The sequence below is a fragment of the Coregonus clupeaformis genome, unplaced genomic scaffold (assembly GCF_020615455.1).
Source record: "Coregonus clupeaformis isolate EN_2021a unplaced genomic scaffold, ASM2061545v1 scaf0180, whole genome shotgun sequence".
NCBI classification, from domain to species: domain Eukaryota; kingdom Metazoa; phylum Chordata; class Actinopteri; order Salmoniformes; family Salmonidae; genus Coregonus; species Coregonus clupeaformis.
Genome location: NW_025533635.1, coordinates 241,487 through 263,613, shown reverse-complemented (window position 1 = coordinate 263,613; position 22,127 = coordinate 241,487). Strand labels below are relative to the sequence as shown.

The 22,127-nt window shown below is 41.4% G+C and overlaps 1 protein-coding gene across 1 annotated transcript; it reads left to right on the top strand.

Moving 5' to 3' along the window:
* The first annotated feature begins 8,928 nt into the window (after positions 1-8,928).
* LOC121574272 (complement C1q tumor necrosis factor-related protein 4-like) lies at positions 8,929-20,324 on the top strand. Its single transcript, XM_041886892.2, has 2 exons — positions 8,929-9,052; positions 18,313-20,324. Exon 2 carries the CDS (start codon positions 18,318-18,320, stop codon positions 19,425-19,427), a length of 1,110 nt encoding a protein of 369 aa, XP_041742826.2. The 5' UTR covers positions 8,929-9,052; positions 18,313-18,317; the 3' UTR covers positions 19,428-20,324.
* Positions 20,325-22,127: the final 1,803 nt, after the last annotated feature.

The following is a 22,127-nucleotide window of genomic DNA, read 5'->3' as shown; positions in this document are numbered from 1 at the left end:
CAAGAACACCATCCCAACCGTGAAGCATGGAGGTGGAAACATCATTCTTTGGGGATGCTTTTCTGCAAAGGGGACAGGACGACTACACCGTATTGAGGGGAGGATGGATGGGGCCATGTATCGCGAGATCTTGGCCAACAACCTCCTTCCCTCAGTAAGAGCATTGAAGATGGGTCGTGGTTGGGTCTTCCAGCATGACAACGATCCGAAACACACAGCCAGGGAAACTAAGGAGTGGCTCCATAAGAAGCATCTCAAGGTCCTGGAGTGGCCTAGCCAGTCTCCAGACCTGAACCCAATAGAAAATCTTTGGAGGGAGCTGAAAGTCCGTATTGCCCAGCGACAGCCCCGAAACCTGAAGGATCTGGAGAAGGTCTGTATGGAGGAGTGGGCCAAAATCCCTGCTGCAGTGTGTGCAAACCTGGTCAAGACCTACAGGAAACATATGATCTCTGTAATTGCAAACAAAGGTTTCTGTACCAAATATTAAGTTCTGCTTTTCTGATGTATCAAATACTTATGTCATGCAATAAAATGCAAATTAATTACTTAAAAATCATACAATGTGATTTTCTGGATTTTTGTTTTAGATTCCGTCTCTCACAGTTGAAGTGTACCTATGATAAATTACAGACCTCTACATGCTTTGTAAGTAGGAAAACCTGCAAAATCGGCAGTGTATCAAATACTTGTTCTCCCCACTGTATATCTCAATGGTCATCCCCAAAGCCAACACCTCCTTTGGCCGCCATTCCTTTCAGTTCTCTGCTGCCAATGACTGGAACGAATTGCAAAAATCTCTGAAGCTGGAGACTCTTATCTCCCTCACTAACTTTAAGCATCAGTTGTCAGAGCACCTTACCGATCACTGCACCTGTACACAGCCCATCTGAAATTAGCCCACCCAACTACCTCATCCCCATATTGTTATTTATTTTGCTCATTTGTACCCCAGTATCTCTATTTGCACATAATCTATTGCACATCTATCATTCCAGTGTTAATACTAATTGTAATTATTTTGCACTATGGCCTATTTATTGCCTTACCTCCATAACTTGCTACATTTGAACACACTGTATATATATTATCTGTTGTATTTTTGAGTTTATATTTTGTTTTGCCCCATATGTAACTCTGTGTTGTTGTTTTTATCGCACTGCTTTGCTTTATCTTGGCCAGGTCGCAGTTGTAAATGAGAACTTGTTCTCAACTGGCTTACCTGGTTAAATAAAGGTGAAATAAAAATAAATAAATAAAACAGGTCCTCAACTGGCAGCTTCATTAAATAGTACCCGCAAAACACCAGTCTCAACGTCAACAGTGAAGAGGCGACTCCGGGATGCTGACCTTCTAGGCAGAGTTGCAAAGAAAAAGCCATATCTCAGACTGGCCAATAAAAAAAAAAAGATGGGCAAAAGAACACAGACACTGGACAGAGGAAGATTGGAAAAAAGTGTTATGGACAGACAAATCGAAGTTTGAGGTGTTCGGATCACAAAGAAGAACATTTGTGAGATGCAGACCAAATGAAAAGATGCTGGAGGAGTACTTGATGCCATCTGTCAAGCATGGTGGAGGTAATGTGATGGTCTGGGGGTGCTTTGGTGGTGGTAAAGTGGGAGATTTGTACAGGGTAAAAGGGATCTTGAAGAAGGAAGGCTATCACTCCATTTTGCAATGCCATGCCATACCCTGTGGACGGCGCTTGATTGGAGCCAATTTCCTCCTACAACAGGACAATGACCCAAAGCACAGCTCCAAACTATGCAAGAACTATTTAGGGAAAAAGCAGTCAGCTGGTATTCTGTCTATAATGGCGTGGCCAGCACAGTCACCGGATCTCAACCCTATTGAGCTGTTGTGGGAGCAGCTTGACTGTATGGTACGTAAGAAGTGCCCATCAAGCCAATCCAACTTGTGGGAGGTGCTTCAGGAAGCATGGGGTGACATCTCTTCAGATTACCTCAACAAATTGACAACTAGAATGCCAATGGTCTGCAAGGCTGTAATTGCTGCAAATGGAGGATTCTTTGACGAAAGCAAAGTTTGAAGGACACAATTATTATTTCAATTATAAATCATTATTTTTAACCTTGTCAATGACTACATGTCCTATTCATTTTGCTATATTTCCTATTCAAACTAATTTCATGTATGTTTTCATGGAAAACAAGGACATTTCTAAGTGACCCCAAACTTTTGAACGGTAGTGGAGATCCGCTTTAATATTGCAGATAGATTGTAACTTCCATCAATGTAATTGTCTGCATCACTTCCAATCCCACATATGTTTTTTTCCCCGCAAATATATATACAGTATATATACAGTGGGGAGAACAAGTATTTGATACACTGCCGATTTTGCAGGTTTTCCTACTTACAAAGCATGTAGAGGTCTGTAATTTATCATAGGTACACTTCAACTGTGAGAGACAGAATCTAAAACAAAAATCCAGAAAATCACATTGTATGATTTTTAAGTAATTAATTTGCATTTTATTGCATGACATAAGTATTTGATACATCAGAAAAGCAGAACTTAATATTTGGTACAGAAACCTTTGTTTGCAATTACAGAGATCATATGTTTCCTGTAGGTCTTGACCAGGTTTGCACACACTGCAGCAGGGATTTTGGCCCACTCCTCCATACAGACCTTCTCCAGATCCTTCAGGTTTCGGGGCTGTCGCTGGGCAATACGGACTTTCAGCTCCCTCCAAAGATTTTCTATTGGGTTCAGGTCTGGAGACCTTGAGATGCTTCTTACGGAGCCACTCCTTAGTTGCCCTGGCTGTGTGTTTCGGGTCGTTGTCATGCTGGAAGACCCAGCCACGACCCATCTTCAATGCTCTTACTGAGGGAAGGAGGTTGTTGGCCAAGATCTCGCGATACATGGCCCCATCCATCCTCCCCTCAATACGGTGCAGTCGTCCTGTCCCCTTTGCAGAAAAGCATCCCCAAAGAATGATGTTTCCACCTCCATGCTTCACAGTTGGGATGGTGTTCTTGGGGTTGTACTTATCCCTTCTTCTTCCTCCAAACACGGCGAGTGGAGTTTAGACCAAAAGCTCTATTTTTGTCTCATCAGACCACATGACCTTCTCCCATTCCTCCTCTGGATCATCCAGATGGTCATTGGCAAACTTCAGACGGGCCTGGACATGCGCTGGCTTGAGCAGGGGGACCTTGCCTGCGCTGCAGGATTTTAATCCATGACGGCGTAGTGTGTTACTAATGGTTTTCTTTGAGACTATGGTCCCAGCTCTCTTCAGGTCATTGACCAGGTCCTGCCGTGTAGTTCTGGGCTGATCCCTCACCTTCCTCATGATCATTGATGCCCCACGAGGTGAGATCTTGCATGGAGCCCCAGACCGAGGGTGATTGACCGTCATCTTGAATTTCTTCCATTTTCTAATAATTGCGCCAACAGTTGTTGCCTTCTCACCAAGCTGCTTGCCTATTGTCCTGTAGCCCATCCCAGCCTTGTGCAGGTCTACAATTTTATCCTTGATGTCCTTACACAGCTCTCATGTCTTGGCCATTGTGGAGAGGTTGGAGTCTGTTTGATTGAGTGTGTGGACAGGTGTCTTTTATACAGGTAACGAGTTCAAACAGGTGCAGTTAATACAGGTAATGAGTGGAGAACAGGAGGGCTTCTTAAAGAAAAACTAACAGGTCTGTGAGTGCCGGAATTCTTACTGGTTGGTAGGTGATCAAATACTTATGTCATGCAATAAAATGCAAATTAATTACTTAAAAATCATACAATGTGATTTTCTGGATTTTTGTTTTAGATTCCATCTCTCACAGTTGAAGTGTACCGATAAAAAAAATACAGACCTCTACATGCTTTGTAAGTAGGAAAACCTGCAAAATCGGCAGTGTATCAAATACTTGTACAGTATCCCCACTGTACATATACATACATATAAATACATATATATATACATATCCTTTTATAAAATGTATTTTCCTCTATTACTTTCCAACCCCACCACCCCTCCCCTAATTGGAGTAAACTAGTGAACAACAACGCTTAGGCCTCTACTTCCAGCTTATACTTACTATATACATTTTATGGACACAGTCAATTTTACAATAATTCTATTTTGTTTGTTTTTACTCCTGAACTTTTCTATCCTCAACCTCTCCAATCATTTTCATGATGTCCATCCGGTTTGCCTCTACATGCCATATCCCCCAAACTGTGCTCTTTTTCACAAAAGTTATCAACCTATATACTTATTATGGACACAGTATGTTTTACATTAGTTAGTTTGTTGTTATTAGTTGTTATTAGTCTCAACCTTCAGCTCCATTCAACCCCACCCATCTATCTCTTAACACTCCCGAGTGGCTCAGTGGTCTAAGGCACTGCATCTCAGTGCTTGAGGCGTCACTACAGACCCCCTGGTTCGATTCTAGGCTGTATCACAACCGGCCGTGATTGGGAGTCCCATAGGGCGGCGCACAATTGGCCCAGCGTCGTCCGGGTTTGGCCGGTGAAGGCCGTCATTGTAAATAAGAATTTGTTCTTAACTGACTTGCCTAGTTAAATAAAGGTAAAATAAAATAAATAAACACCATCCATATTGGATTTGGATTTAATAATGATATGGCCTTTCTTGTCCAAATACTTACCCCTTAGACTGACATCATTCATAGTGTGCAATTATCTGATGTGGTAGTTTTCACAGCAACAGCCTTCTCTCTTAATTGTAACAGTATCCGAGACATTGTATCCTTTGAATGGTTCTATCTATGACAATATTTCCATTGATATCCCTTTAAGAAGCAGATGACCCCATCAATTTCAAACGATTCCTCATGTGTAAAGGGATAGATTGAGCAATGAATAAATTGCTTCCTATCTTTTCCTGCATTCAATTGTAAATATGTGGATGCTACATTTGTGAATAACATACAGACTATTTGTCATCTCTGCAAGGGGCCTCTTTCCTGCCACTGTGACCCGTGTCACAATGTCCCCTCATTCAGAACCAGAAATAAAAAATAGAAAACTCAGAGGGAACTAACCTCAATACTCCCTATAAATGATGTGATGGGGGAGAGAGGACATTATGGAAACAAATTGAATCAGCATGCCTCCAGACAGGAAATCCAAATTGAAATGGCTTTGTCAGTTGTGAGGATTACATTGGCTTCACTGCAGACCACTGCAGACCTTGTCCCTAACCCTACTTGGTTCTGAAATACCTTGCTGCATGGCTTTAGAATGTCTCTGAGCTCTAATTTATTGGAAGAGAATCTCTTCAGCCCTCCCCACATGCCGGGATAATGTTCCAAAGACCTGGATTTACAACCATGATGTGAATGTCTTATAAAAAAAACTAAATCCACGTCTAATCAGTCAATCATCATTATATTTTACTTTATATCCCAAAGAAAAACACATTCCCCATCTGATTGCTATTTGAAACCTTGTGACATGCCTGCATGCCTGCCTGTTTGTAAAAAGGCACCTCACTTCACCTGCACAGCTTACAACCAATAGACCGTCTCCCCTCCACTGAGAAGTCAAACTGAGAGACTTTGAAAGGAGCAGATTTATAGAGGCATGATAATTGCCGCTCCATCTGCCAAACTGTCAGATGTTATGGGAACAGGGATTCATAACTTCCCTCTCTGTGCCAGAATATTAAAGCAGAAAGCAGTTTGTAAAAAAAGAGCGGAAAAAAATGGGGAATAAATTAAACCAATTGAGTCAAAGCAAATCTCCTCCAATAACTGATTCATCATGTGCTGTTATCATTCCTGGGAATAGAATAGAGTAAAGTGGAGAAAATCAGACTCCTTTGTCACAACACCCTTTTCTCCTCTGTAGGGCAAGGCTATAAGTCACAGCCAAGCTGAAGTGAGGCATAGATTGATGATGGCTGTGCTTTTGAGGTTAGACAGTGGACTGCTTACACCTGCAAGGGCATCTTGTTAATACCACCAAGTCTGTACAGTCTGGTCCCCTGTCTGTTCTTCTCCATTGAGAAAGAACTGTGTGTCTGTCAGTCCAGTAGGTTTGAGTGTTATAGTAGGTGTCCTCCCTTTGTCGATATATTCATCCTTAAGAATTCAGTGTACATTCCTTGCTGTAATATATCCTAATTACATTGATACAGATCATGCTCAGTTAGATGACATGGATCAGATGATGTAATATTCATAGCAGGTGGAATAATTATGCCTAGAACGTTAGCTTACTTTTGGCTCACATCTGAGATGGGGATGGGATAGGACAGGCGGGTGAAATCCCTTTGGTTTTGGGTGAAAGCACTTCTGTATGTAAGAAGATTATAGACTGGAGTCAGGAAATGATAGTTCAGGATGTGAAGCTTGAAGGCCACAATTTGTCAGGTGAGAATGAAATAAATCAGAATCATAAGACTAGAATGACATGGACATGGTTGTGGATGCTCTTTCCAGGGACGATATGCACCTCGGTTGAATATTCCCATTGTGTGCGGATTCCAACACTACACTCATGACCAATGTTATTTCTGTATTCCGTCATTGCCTCTTGCTGTGGCTAATCTCTCTTAATTTCAAAATGATAATCTCTAATATCAGTAAGATCCATTGCCAATAACAAATTGTGTACCAATTGTATGGCCTGATTTAAGTAGAAGATCTGCGTGGTGCTATTTTTAGTTCCTCAGCCTGTTCTACAAAAACAGCTAATGAGGAAAGTAGGCCAGCCCAACTTTCAAACAGTCTGGTCTTAGATACAGTATATCAAAGGGTCCCCATGCCACCTCCAGCAGTACATACATTTCAAAGGGGCACATGGTTTGTGGAACAATACTTTCCGTGTGCATCATTGAGAGGTCTGAAGGTAGAACGGATGAGCCTTCATCTACTTAACGTTTATTGTTGATATTAAAAACATCAGTAGCAGCATTTTCTGACACACTTATACAGTACACATTTAGGAGAGGTATGAACAATAGGCAAAAAGCACTGGCTTCTGACTGTGTACTGTGACTGCATTCTTATTATAAATCAAGAATACAGCAACTATTCAGGACAGTATTGAGGTCCTTAGTACAGCATTGAGTAAAAAGTGCCAATGTCACAGCAACCGTTTGCAGATCGCTATCCTGAATTATTAACCAGGGGGAAAATTGTGATTGCTTTAATGTAAATCGCTTGTTACATCACTGTCATATGGGAATATTCAATCCTCTTCTGCTGATCAAACCAGAGTCCCTCCTTTCCTCATCCACACGCCACCAGCAGATACCTCCCATGTAGCTCAGTAGAGCAGGGATGTAGCTCAGAGCATGGTGTTTGCAACGCCAGGGTTGTGGGTTCGATTCCCACGGGGGGCCAGTATGAAAAAAAATATATATGTAAAATATTTGTATGCACTAACTGTAAGTCACTCTGGATAAGAGCGTCTGCTAAATGACTAAAATGTAAATTAAAAAATGATGGGGATCCTAATAAAATACCAAAAAGATCCCTCTCCATTACATTTGTATGCTTGGCATCCTTGAATAAGAGTGTGCTCAACAATGGGCCCTGATTTGAAACCAGAAGAGTAATATTAAAGCAATAAACACGTCGGTTTTTCCTCATAAACATTCCCTCCAACTGTCTACCCTACCCTCCATAGCCATGCTGTCAAAGTCATGTGTGACATGTTACAGCAATGAGAAAAAGGAGGATGACAAATGCTAGGAAAGTAAAGGCTCAGAAGTCACTTTACATTGTAATAACCATATTTTGGTCTCCGACTTTAAAATGGTTGCTCATTACTGTCAACGTTGTCCTGAACTACCATTGTCAATGTCATTTCCCATTCATAACAATAATAACCATGTTTTTTTTAGCGATTACTTATCTCTTTAGCATTTTATGATATTTCAATGAGATTCTGTTTTAAAACAGAACACATACCAATACATGTTCAGTAAATACAAAGATATATGTACACTAGAGACCATTAAAACACCATCAAACGTCAACCTGAACCACTACTTGCCATTCATTACCAGGCACGCAGCATTTACATCAACTCTGGTCTTATTGATTACCCAGGAGAGTGGAGGAAGAATGGAGGGCCACTGGTCACAAAAAGTGAGAGAACGAAAACTTTGGTGGCATGATCTCTCCCCTGTTTGTTCTGAGCCAAAATGGGTCATTTGCTGCAAACATGAACAGAATGGAGGTCCACATGGTGCTGAATTAGCAGCACCTGCTGTAGGAAGAGAGTGTGTCTGCCAAATACTGGGAAAGTTACACATTGAAGGATTGCTAAATTAAATATGTGCAGGAGGAACAGAATGTGACATTTGAATAAGATTATAAAATAAGTATTGTTAGATGAATTTCAATTTGAGGGCATTACATCCTATCCTTCTTCCACCCTCTTCCCCACTGAGAATGAGGATAATGACTATAACAGTATGGATGAGTGTGAAATTGGCAACATTGTTGCCATATAACAAAGCCCTACAGTGATTAAACCCTGACAGGCTCTCTCCTCCCCTTTCATGTGAGCACACACGCATGGGTGCGCGCACGCACACACACACACACACACACACACACACACACACACACACACACACACACACACACACACACACACACACACACACACAAAGACACACACACACCACACAACATTATGCACACATGCAAACAAATGTATTCACAAACATCCAATTAGAAAATATAGACACATTCTGTAAACACATTATCTGTTTGAGATACATGGAAGATCATGCCGAGACATCACATCAAAAATCCCCCCACCTTTTCCAATCCCCCCTTGTGTCACCCCGCTGCAGAAAATGCCTTAGTAGAGGAGCGCTCTGCACTTCCAGAGTCTCCCTGATCAGATGAGGAGCCCCTTTATCACTCTCATATCCTCCAGTGTGTGTGTGTATATGTGTGTGTATATGTGTGTGTGCTGCTCACACAGACTCCCAGACAGCAGCAGCAGGTTGATACACATAAAGACTGTGAACGCTTCCTGGTGCAGAGCCCTTTTGGAGAACTTTGAGCATTCCTCTCCTCCTACACAGAGGTAAGGACACCTTGAATGAAGGGTTACTGCAGTATAGAGGAGGTTACTTTTTGTCTCTTGCATGGAGTAGATGTTGTGCATTTTACAGTCTTGTCGCGTCCATGCAACATGCATTATTTGTCTGCACTGATCTACAGCAACATCAATATGGACGGGGTGCCAAACACTGCTGAGTATATAGGAATGTATCATTTCATCTATCATGTACCACTCTTTATCTCAGGGATTTGAGAGGATTGCTGTAAGCTTGAGATTGTGGTTTATTAGTTGACTCCGGCTACAATGCTCTCTGCCTTTGTACATTTCCTGCTGTATTCTCAATTTCTCTTCTTTTGTTCATATTTGAGTGCTTCCAATACATAGACCAGAAGATGGTAATAAGATCTTGCAGGAGGATGCGTGGGCATGGTATATAGAATATTAATCTACAGTACATGGAAAACGCTAACAAAGAAAGAACACCTCCATCATCTCCCACCCAATCCCAGGTTCAGGTTGAGCTGTCAACAGCAGTGGGAGGTATAGAGACGAAAGGAGATGATAAAAGACTGAGGGGGCTTTAATCTTAACCAATTCCAATTGGTACATAAAAGCAGAAAGAAACATACAGACAAACGCAAATTCAGTCAGGCAGGTTGCCTAGTTAGAGGGAGTTGATGTTTTCATTTTTTTTCTTCAAAATGTGAGTAGGAGGATTACAGGCTCAGTCATACACACATTCAGCAGAGTTGTCACTATAGCTAAGTATCTAGATCTCTGGTTTTAACCACAAAAGTTTACAATACAAAACAAGACTGTTAAACGTCAAAGTGTTTGATATTTCACACAGAGGGAATATCAATGTCATTATGGTATTTAATTTTTTGTTGCTAATATTAAATCGTCCTAATTTAAAAACTTTCCAGTGCAACTAATCTCGCCCTACTGCAGAGGTATACAGTGGGGAAAAAAAGTATTTAGTCAGCCACCAATTGTGCATGTTCTCCCACTTAAAAAGATGAGAGAGGCCTGTAATTTTCATCATAGGTACACGTCAACTATGACAGACAAATTGAGAAAAAAAATCCAGAAAATCACATTGTAGGATTTTTAATGAATTTATTTGCTAATAAGTATTTGGTCACCTACAAATAAGCAAGATTTCTGGCTCTCACAGACCTGTAACTTCTTCTTTAAGAGGCTCCTCTGTCCTCCACTCGTTACCTGTATTATTGGCACCTGTTTGAACTTGTTATCAGTATAAAAGACACCTTTCCACAACCTCAAACAGTCACACTCCAAACTCCACTATGGCCAAGACCAAAGAGCTGTCAAAGGACACCAGAAACAAAATTGTAGACCTGCACCAGGCTGGGAAGACTGAATCTGCAATAGGTAAGCAGCTTGGTTTGAAGAAATCAACTGTGGGAGCAATTATTAGGAAATGGAAGACATACAAGACCACTGATAATCTCCCTCGATCTGGGGCTCCACGCAAGATCTCACCCCGTGGGGTCAAAATGATCACAAGAACGGTGAGCAAAAATCCCAGAACCACACGGGGGGACCCTAGTGAATGACCTGCAGAGAGCTGGGACCAAAGTAACAAAGCCTACCATCAGTAACACACTACGCCACCAGGGACTCAAATCCTGCAGTGCCAGACGTGTCCCCCTGCTTAAGCCAGTACATGTCCAGGCCCGTCTGAAGTTTGCTAGAGTGCATTTGGATGATCCAGAAGAGGATTGGGAGAATGTCATATGGTCAGATGAAACCAAAATATAACTTTTTGGTAAAAACTCAACTCGTCGTGTTTGGAGGACAAAGAATGCTGAGTTGCATCAAAAGAACACCATACCTACTGTGAAGCATGGGTGTGGAAACATCATGCTTTGGGGCTGTTTTTCTGCAAAGGGACCAGGACGACTGATCCGTGTAAAGGAAAGAATGAATGGGGCCATGTATCGTGAGATTTTGAGTGAAAGCCTCCTTCCATCAGCAAGGGCATTGAAGATGAAACGTGGCTGGGTCTTTCAGCATGACAATGATCCCAAACACACCGCCCGGGCAACAAAGGAGTGGCTTCGTAAGAAGCATTTCAAGGTCCTGGAGTGACCTAGCCAGTCTCCAGATCTCAACCCCATAGAAAATCTTTGGAGGGAGTTGAAAGTCCGTGTTGCCCAGCGACAGCCCCAAAACATCACTGCTCTAGAGGAGATCTGCATGGAGGAATGGGCCAAAATACCAGCAACAGTGTGTGAAAACCTTGTGAAGACTTACAGAAAACGTTTGACCTGTGTCATTGCCAACAAAGGGTAGTATTGAGAAACTTGTGTTATTGACCAAATACTTATTTTCCACCATAATTTGCAAATAAATTCATAAGAAATCCTACAATGTGATTTTATGGATTTTTTTTTCTCATTTTGTCTGTCATAGTTGACGTGTACCTATGATGAAAATTACAGGCCTCTCTCATCTTTTTAAGTGGGAGAACTTGCACAATTGGTGGCTTTTTCCCCACTGTATGATACTGTAGGATAGAGAGATCTGGAAGAATAATTGTGATTTACTGCATTGATTAATAGGAACTAGGAACATAAGCATTTCGCTGCACCCGCCATAACACCTGCAAAACTGTGTACGCAACCAATAAAATTTGATTTTATGATAGCGCTGATGGGAGTATCATGTATAACGAGTACCCATGCCATGTTCATCAAGTAAAGGGAGAAGTGGGCCTGACAGTTTGATACATTGTCCCATGGGCAGTGGTTGTTGTGAAGAGGTCCCTGCAGTCCCCAAACAGTGGCTGTGTTTGATACTCCTTGCTGCGAGTCTTCCTCAGCCCTGCAAATCTTGAGACCCATTTGAAGCCAGTCCATCTATGGACCCATTTGGGGAGCTGTCAAGTCAACCGCTCAGTGAGCCTCTCTTCTCTTCACACAATCAATATGTGAGATTCTCACCAGGCGACATGCTCCTGTTGGTAGGGTGTAGATCGAACACAAACCGTGCTTCGCTGTTAATGGACTGTGTCTGTGTGCTCCTGGGTCATTACTGCTGTCACATTATAAATGATGGGACTGTGCATCAAGGGCCAGTCCATGGAAAGCTTTTCCTCTCCGTTTTTTAATCATGGTGGTATGCGCGAAACGTCAAATAGTACAAAATAGTTTCACAGCCACAGATTCATTCTCAAGCCTGACATTTTAAAAAGCTCTTTGCTCTCATTTCCCCCTGTTGCTGGTTCTCTCTCTCCTACCCCTTTTCTCTCGTTTGAGCCAATGATCCCAGATGGTGACAGATCCCTGCCTCGTGTTAAGGCTCCTCTTGAGCAGTGAGATGACATCTGGCGAGGATGTGACTAATAAGAGGGACAGAAGCGGCAGGGACCCTTCATATCATCTCAGATACCAGGGTTCTCTGACTGAAGTCTGCACTTTGATATGCATCCACACTCAGGGGCAGATGTAAAAGAATTGACTTAACCATGGGTCTGTCGCCTGCGCTGTCGAAGAAAATATCAATCTGATCCCCAATGTCAATGGTGCAAAGATAATAAAAACAGTCCTTACTCAAAGCAGAAGTAGGTGATGCTAAGCAGAAATGTCAATTTTAGAAATGCAGAGAGAAGGGTGGTGAGTTTATTGAGAGGAAAATCTACAGTCAACACTTAACTTTACATGTTATTGTAAATTTAAGCAAAGTATACACATCTTCCTTTGGTAAATGCACCATCTAAGCAAATTAACTATTGTTCATCATCAACGATAGGATGACAAAGGCTATGGTATCAGCCATATGTCTGGTGCCTACATGGTTGTAAGTATGGCATAGTGGCGGTACATGAATAATTACATGAATTACCACAGATAGCTGACAGAGAGATGCTATTATGCTGGAATTAGGATTGAGCAGGTCATGTTCAGAGGCTGATCATATGGTAGAGAGGGGACTATTTCACCACTTTATGCCTATAAGAGAGATTGAGTGGCTCGCTTGAGATTGCCTCTCATTCCCTTTAGGTGTGTGGCAATTATGTTCTTTGAACATGTAAAAAAACAACAAGTCTCATTTTAGTTTCTATGAAAATGTAGGCTTTTAACTTGTTTTTTCTCTGTTGATTTTCATGAGTGGGATATACAGTATTATCCTCTGTGTAGTATATTCTGTAAGTTGAAATATAAGAAGAAGTATAGAAGAACAATATGAATAAATAAAAGAAGCCACTTCTCATATTTGAAAATAGACCCATGGTGGGTTTGAAAACAGACCAAAACATGAGAATGCAATAAACAACTATAGATTTTTTTCAAAGTTTGAAGCAATTTAAACCTTGTGTATCACATAGCATGAACCTGAAATATGCTGCAGCAACATGATGATGTCTGATTAACATAATCCTATATAAACAACACCTGGATTGTGGGTATGCTGGGTTATTGAAAACCTAATTATCAGGGCATATTTTTCAACGCTGTTGATTTTTACACTTGACAGCAGTGCTATTGCCACGGTTATGTGCTTGCACAAATTAGTTTGTGCTTGATTACATATTTTTGTGGGTCAATGCCAAATGTTGAGGTTTTAGTAATCCTGTCTCCCTGCCTACAAGATTCAGCAGACAAAGCGTTTTCAATTGTGCTTCTGGTGGGTGGGATTAACTCAAGGAATTATTGGGAGCTACGGAAATATTTCTTCAGAGCACAATGGATGTTTTGTGTGCAATTCTGCTTGCAAACCTTGGAACTGTAAAGATGACATGCACTGTACTGTATTAAAGCATGTACCCACTTTATGGGGACACAGAAAATGCATCTGATATCCATGTCTGAAAAGCTGTGGAGACATATGAAACTGTACATGGTAGTGACAAGTGCTTCTTTCATTTTGACCCTAGCAGATGGGGAGGTTGTGTCCCCACCCAGGAACAATGGCCCTCTGTTTGTTTTCATCCACAGAATCCACAGAGGGATATAAAATAAGATAGAAAAGGTCATAGGGCCACCACTATATGAACACTTAAAAGTAGTAGCTTCTGCCTCAGAAAGAAAAGCAGTAAACCCATCAAACCACATCTGATCTCAGAAAGATATACTACAGTGAGGGAAAAAAGTACACCTGTCCACAGAAGCAATCAATCAATCAGATTCCAAACTATCCACCATGGCCAAGACCAAAGAGCTCTCCAAGGATGTCAGGGACAAGATTGTAGACCTACATAAGGCTGGAATGGGCTACAAGACCATCGCCAAGCAGCTTGGTGAGAAGGTGACAACAGTTGGTGCGATTATTTGCAAATGGAAGAAACACAAAATAACTGTCAATCTCCCTCGGCCTGGGGCTCCATGCAAGATCTCACCTCGTGGAGTTGCAATGATCATGAGAACGGTGAGGAATCAGTCCAGAACTACACGGGAGGCAGCTGGGACCATAGTCACCAAGAAAACAATTGGTAACACACTACACCGTGAAGGACTGAAATCCTGCAGCGCCTGCAAGGTCCCCCTACTCAAGAAAGCACATATACATGCCTGTCTGAAGTTTGCCAATGAACATCTGAATGATTCAGAGAAGAACAGGGTGAAAGTGTTGTGGTCAGATGAGACCAAAATTGAGCTCTTTGGCGTCAACTCGCCGTGTTTGGAGGAGGAGGAATGCTGCCTATGACCCCAAGAACACCATCCCCACCGTCAAACATGGATGTGGAAACATTATGCTTTGGGGGTGTTTTTCTGCTAAAGGGACAGGACAACTTCACCGCATCAAAGGGACGATGGACGGGGCCATGTACTGTCAAATCTTGGGTGAGAACCTCCTTCCCTCAGCCAGGGCATTGAAAATGGGTCGTGGATGGGTATTCCAGCATGACAATGACCCAAAACACACGGCCAAGGCAACAAAGGAGTGGCTCAAGAAGAAGCACATTAAGGTCCTGGAGTGGCCTAGCCAGTCTCCAGATCTTAATCCCATAGAAAATCTGTGGAGGGAGCTGAAGGTTCGAATTGCCAAACGTCAGCCTCAAAACCTTAATGATTTGGAGAAGATCTGCAAAGAGGAGTGGGACAAAATCCCTCCTGAGATGTGTGCAAACCTGGTGGCCAACTACAAGAAACGTCTGACCTCTGTGATTGCCGCCAACAAGGGTTTTGCCACCAAGTACTAAGTCATGTTTTGCAAAGGGGTCAAATACTTATTTCCCTTATTAAAATGCAAATCAATTTCTAACATTTTTGACATGTGTTTTCTGGATTTTTTTGTTGTTATTCTGTCTTTCACTGTTCAAATAAACCTACCATTAAAATTATAGACTGATCATTTCTTTGTCAGTGGGCAAACGTACAAAATCAGCAGGGGATCAAATACTTTTTTCCCTCACTGTATATGTTGCACATATGACATATCATATTTGTCATATAGTATGTGACATTTTACTTGAGTATACTACGAGAATTCATTCCAGTAATTGATTAATTTCATTGCAAATGTACGATAGGCTAATACTTACGTTTAAGTAATATCCCTAAACTGAGAGTCTACCTATTGCACTTATCTAAATTAACATTCCACAACCTAGGCCCACTTTTGGATCCATCCACACTCCAGGGATGAGACTATTTGGCCACCATTGGGACTTATTCATTTCTGAGCATTTCTTGGTTATCACCTCTAGCAGATGGCTCAGCGTGGTGGAATGCTTTTCACCAACAACATTAAAGTGAGGAAATGCTGCTCAACCTAACACATTTTGGACTCTCATAGGCCTGGTTATTTCACAGCGTCCCCCAAAAAAACATGCACACATGCATGCACTCAAAATAGATTTCAGAATGTTAAATAATTACAAACAAAGCTATCAACATTCAAAATGGAAATGATTATGTATTCTGTTGATATTTGGTTGAATAGAAAAAAAAATAGAATTGTAAATGCCTCCAATGTAATTGAAGATGTGATGAATATCCACACAGACAATGTCACATTCACTGTAAGACTCAGCTCTCAGTCAGCATCAAAGGCTTGCTATTTAGATTTATTCACTAGCGATTGATTCATCTTTGGATGGAAACAGGGATGCTGCGCTCATGGAGCATGTTTCAACATGTCACTCTGCATCAACCATAAAGAAATGAGCAACCTCTTTGCAGCAGGCTGGTCAAATGCAGAATGTAGCAAATCATTGAGGCTGCTGTCACACAATACTAGAACTGTCTTTGACCGATAGCCTCACAGTCCTTAAAGAGCAGCTTAAGCCCAAAAATATTTCTCTAGTTGAAAACGGCCTATGTTGCATCGATATTAGTCAGTGTAAAAATGTACTACAATGTGTAAATAGCATAATTTTAATCATAAAGTCAGTATCTTCCAAAACTGAGATTTGCAACAGCTGTTACATTCCTAGTTCCATTGGATATTTCATTTCGATCATGTCCACTTGCCCACTAACACGGGATGGTAACGCCTAGGGAGAATTGTCATGCATGGAGAAACAGCTGCACTGATTGTGCTCTATCCAATTGTACAGCAGAACCTACAGACAGTGAGACAGACCTGCTCACATTATGCAGCACCTCTGACTGGTTTACATAAGACAACACGTCACCAATGTTATGTTGAAAGATCACAATTGGCTCATAAGCCCTTTATCGAGTGGCCACATGCTGATGTGTTTGATAGTGATCATTGAGTCTGCCACTGTTTTGGGCTAAATGAGAATTGAGACATTGCGCACTTGCATCCCAACAGCTACTTGTCATTATTCCAGAATTCAAATCCCATTTGCAAGCGTCTTGTGTTCTGCCGCGACCTGTTTTGTAACATGATTTGCTATTTAACACTGCCAGACAGACGCAAACTCTGGTAATAGATAGTGAGAAAGTTGTAAAAACAAAACGTCCAAATTAATTATAGATTTCTTGATTTATCTTAGATTAATTCTGAATATTTTGAGGCGAATTGTTGCGACCGTGACTCAAGAGGGACAAACAACAATAACTGCCAGGGTAGGATATAGCAAACATAACACACCCACATCGAACCACATCCCCAAGATGCAAATCTCGTCTTTATTCATGAACAGCAGAAAATCACATGCAGAATCGGTGAGTTCAGACCCAATTTAATGATAGAGGCAAGGAAGAGAACTATGTGTATTGTGTTCATTTCAGCCCAAGTGCTGTTTATAACTAGTAATATCAATCCCATGGGATCAAATTTTTTACTGTTTGAAATTAGCAGACTCCCCATGGAATAACCTACTGTATGTTGGTAAAGTGAACTTAAGACATTGCCTGAAACTCCTTCTGACAGGTCCGCTTCTGTTATGGCTTTACTGATGACCACACAGGCAGGAAGAGAAGATGATGTATTGCATCAGCAGCGTCTCATTAGACACAAATAGATGTTTTGAACCTCACCAGAAGATAGGGACAAATTTGTACTAGGTAATGACAATGATAGCGAAATCTGCCCGCATTGATCCTAAAATCAATAATTACTGCAACATACACAGACATTTGACACATGATAGGACCTAGTAGACCAGACTTTGTTAACCCTCAATTTAAAAAAAATAACAGTCCGGTTAGTGTGACTTTGTATTTGGGATCAAGCCTTTAAATGGTGGACATAATTATGCTCACTGACTATAATAACTTGCACATAGAGAATGTTAAAACATTTACAAAGATGCAATTATAAAAGAAGGTTCAGGACAGCAGCTTAATTCCTTTCAATGATGTTGATTGCTGACGTGTTTCAGAGCAAGCTCCTTTGTCAAAGCACTATCACATTTACAAAGATATTGGGTTCAATATAGTGATGAGACAGGAGAGAATTAAGTTGTGATATAATTGATGTTGAGTAAACAGATGACTTCGAGTGAAGGTGAATGTGTGTTATCTCCAGTTGGTTTGGCACCTCGGACAGCCGAGGGCAAATATTATTGTCTATCTTTTTTGTTCCTTCATTAGCCGAGTAAAATGAAAGCCTATGCTAATTAGGAACGTATTAATGCTGCTTCCGTTTGGGGTAAACATATTTTCAAAGCAAGTGTCTCAGAGAAGATTGAATCCTCAATGGATCCAGGTGGGACTGAATCACTAATAACAGTCTCACTTGTTTCTGATTTTACTTCTGAATTGAGCTGGCAAAGCCTTGAGCTATTCGATAGTTGACCCACAGTCAATTCAGAGTAGAGTATATCTGTTGTGTATTATATTGAGATTAAGCACCTGACTTTGTTGTGTTATTAACTGTGTCAATCCTTTTCCCAACAGGAAAGATGACGATACCAGCTAGCCGTCTCCTGATTGGCCTGATGTGTCATGTAACCTGCACGTGGGCCTTCGCTCGCCTGCCTGAGGATGCAGAACAGCGGTCTGCCTTCTCAGTGGCACGCACCAGCAGCATGGAGGGTGGACCAAAGATGGTGGTGACCTTTGACAAGGAGTATGTTAACATCGGTGGGGACTTTGATTCAAAGGCAGGCATGTTCCGCTGCCGCATCCCCGGAGCATACTACTTCTCCTTCACAGTGGGGAAGTTCCCCCGTCGTGACCTGTCAGTCATGCTAATGAAGAACAGGAATGAGGTGCAGGCCATTGTGTATGATGAGAATGCGGGAGAGGAGCGTAAGGTGCAGAGCCAAAGTGCCATGCTACAGCTGGACTTTGGTGACACAGTCTGGCTCCGCCTTCACGGTGACCCCCGCTATGCCATCTACAGCAACACTGGTCACTACACCACCTTTAACGGCTACCTAATCTACCCTGACACCTACACCTTCCAAGACCCCAAGAACGAGGACCCAACTCCCATGCATGGAAACGAAGCGACTGCCAATGACCACACCCTAACAGACCAGGATGGGCTGGGAGAAAGGGACAACGTAGAGAAGAGAGAGGAGGTAGAGGATGAAGAGGAGGACCAGAGGTCAGCCTTCTCTGTTGGCCGCACTCAGAGCATCGTAGGGGTGGACCAGGGCTTCCCAGAGCACCGTCCTATCGCATTTGACACAGACTTTGTCAACATTGGCGCTGACTTTAACGTCACTGAAGGTGTATTCACCTGCCGTATTCCAGGAACCTACTTCTTCTCCTTCAATGCTGGCAAGCTTCCCCACAAAACACTGTCAGTCAAGCTGATGAAGAACCACCTGGAGGTGCAGGCCATGATCTATGATGACAGTGACACTGAGAAGGCTCTGCAGAGCCAGAGTCTGATGCTGTCTCTGCGCCATGGTGATATCGTCTGGCTTTATAGCCACCAGCGCGATGGCTTTGGAGCATACAGCAACCATGCCAAGTATATTACCTTCACTGGCTTCCTGGTCTATCCAGAACTCCAAAAACCAGCCACCAATCAGCAGCAACAGCAGACTCGGAAGCCATAAGGGACAGTGTCAAGAACACATTTGGCTGTGGACCTACTACACTCAATTATTCTATGTCCAACTAATTATTTCAATGGGTTTACTTTGTCAAACTCCAACTTGGAGTCTTGAATGAATTAAGATGTTACTACATGCTAGCATTTCTGATATTTTCAGGATATGATATCTCAGTTAATACTTACTTATCTGGATTTTTAACATACCTTTATCAATATCTTGAAAGGCATGGTCAAATAATGGGGACACTTGTTTTGTGTCAAAATGAGTATTTTTCCTTCATTTTAGAGTGAGTTTCTGCTAAGGCCAGTGTTTTTTTGAACCAAAAAGCATGATCAACACTCAGAATTAAATTTCTCCTTACCCTGCAGGGCTGTCCATTGGACAAATACAGACACCATACTCACCCTGGTTGTAGCTTGAAGTCTGAGCACATCCTCACAGAGCACATGCTAGTTTTGGACCTTGGGGCACCAGGCTCATAATTTGATTTCTAATTTAGCAGAGTTTAATTCATTTCCTCAGATGGTGACCGCTGTGAAGAAAATGGAATTGCCTATACCATCCCTTATGATAATCGTGCCGGTTTAATTCATACACCCCAAGAGAGAAAAATGCTGTTCAAATTGTGCCAGACTTCAGCAAATTACAGTCTCAGTTTGAGAGGTCATTTAAACAACATATTTAAAATAGCATATAGTCCAATTGTAATGTTACGCTCCAGCAAATACTTTCTTTTGATTCTCCACATCAGTATTGTGGGCCTATTGGGTTCTGTACACCATCATCTCTGGGTAGTGTTCCTTTTTAGTTTGAATTAGTGTCTCTTCATTTACATTTTAGTCATTTAGCAGACGCTCTTATCCAGAGCGACTTACAGGAGCAATTAGGGTTAAGTGCCTTGCTCAAGGGCACATCGACAGATTTTTCACCTAGTCGGCTCGGGGATTAGAACCAGCGACCTTTCGGTTACTGGCACAACGCTCTTAACCACTAAGCTACCTGCCGCCCCGAAAGGCATAAACACAAAATGTGACACTTACTGAATAATGAGACAGTATTTCAGTAATAGTTAGTCTCCCAATTAATGGTAATCTACTATGTGAATAGCAGATTGACGTTTATTGTCATGAATCTTGCCCTGGATACAGAACTCAGACATTTCCACGAGATGGGCCATTTTATTTTTGGTCTTAATTTAAGGTTAGGCATTAGGGTTAGCAGTGTAGTTAAGGTTATGTTTAAAATCAGATTTTATGACTTTGTGGCTGTGCCAGCTATTGACCACTGCACAGCTGCCTCCAGAATAAGATTCATGAAGAAAAACGCTAACCTGCCTGTGACTGCGGTGAGTCAGGCATATACTCACTCCTGTGGTGCTGCCCTTACACAACCTACTTTTGGAGCTCATCCTTCATCACACTCGACTCCCTAATACCCAAGAGTCACTAATTGTGGCAACTTTTGTACTTTGAGGGTGGAATGACTTTTTTGATATAGCGAATTGAAAAATATTTGACACTGATGTATAATTTTTCAATTTCTATGCGAAAATTATAGTTTATCATTTGCTTTGTAGTTCTAATTTCAATCACTCTGTGCATGGACTGCAATAGGAAATAGACTTCTTGAGTTGAGTGGACCAAATTTGTATAAGAGCTTTAATTATATTTAAATAACACTAGCATGACAACTTGTGAGGGAGTAAGGAAACACCAAAAGTATTATTTCTTAGAGCTCAGTGAGATCCATTTCCAGAGAGATAACAAGCATTATGATTTTGGGAATTGAGTCTTAAAGAATATTTTGACTTATAATTTTACGCATGCTGTCATGGAGAATAATCGTCTAACAGCTTTGCAGATCTTCTTTGTAATGAGACCGTATTTCTATCCATACGTGATTTTTTGTAAATAACTTTGTTGTAAGTGTTATGTTGGTGACCTGTGCTTTGTATCTTTGTCCTTATAAAGGAATGATTGTAAACTGCATAGATTTAGCCCTGGGTACATTCAACCAATGTGTTAGTACAGTCTGCTTCTTGTTGGCTCCTTGAGATGTTCAAAATATTTCTCATACAATGGATGCTTTGGAATATGTGAAGCAGAATAAATAATGTTAATGTTTATTTTTCTGTACTCTTATTGGTAGAAAGTACATCTATGTCAGTGAATTTGACCGTGCCCATTGGGAGAGCTTATATCCGCATGATGCTAATTGACTCATGAGGCATACAGTACCAGTCAAATGTTTGGACACCTACTCATTCAAGTTTTTTTTATTTTTACATTGTAGAATAATAGTGAAGACATCAAAACTATGAAATAACACATATGGGATCATGTAGTAACCAAAAAAGTGTTAAACAAACCTAAATATACAGTGGGGAAAAAAAGTATTTAGTCAGCCACCAATTGTGCAAGTTCTCCCACTTAAAAAGATGAGAGAGGCCTGTAATTTTCATCATAGGTACACGTCAACTATGACAGACAAATTGAGGAAAAAAAATCCAGAAAATCACATTGTAGGATTTTTAATGAATTTATTTGCAAATTATGGTGGAAAATAAGTATTTGGTCACCTACAAACAAGCAAGATTTCTGGCTCTCACAGACCTGTAACTTCTTCTTTAAGAGGCTCCTCTGTCCTCCACTCGTTACCTGTTTTATTGGCACCTGTTTGAACTTGTTATCAGTATAAAAG

Coding starts and splice junctions, on each gene's coding strand:
- LOC121574272 (XM_041886892.2), top strand. CDS start 18,318: ATGACGATACCAGCTAGCCGTCTCCTGATTGGCCTGATGTGTCATGTA.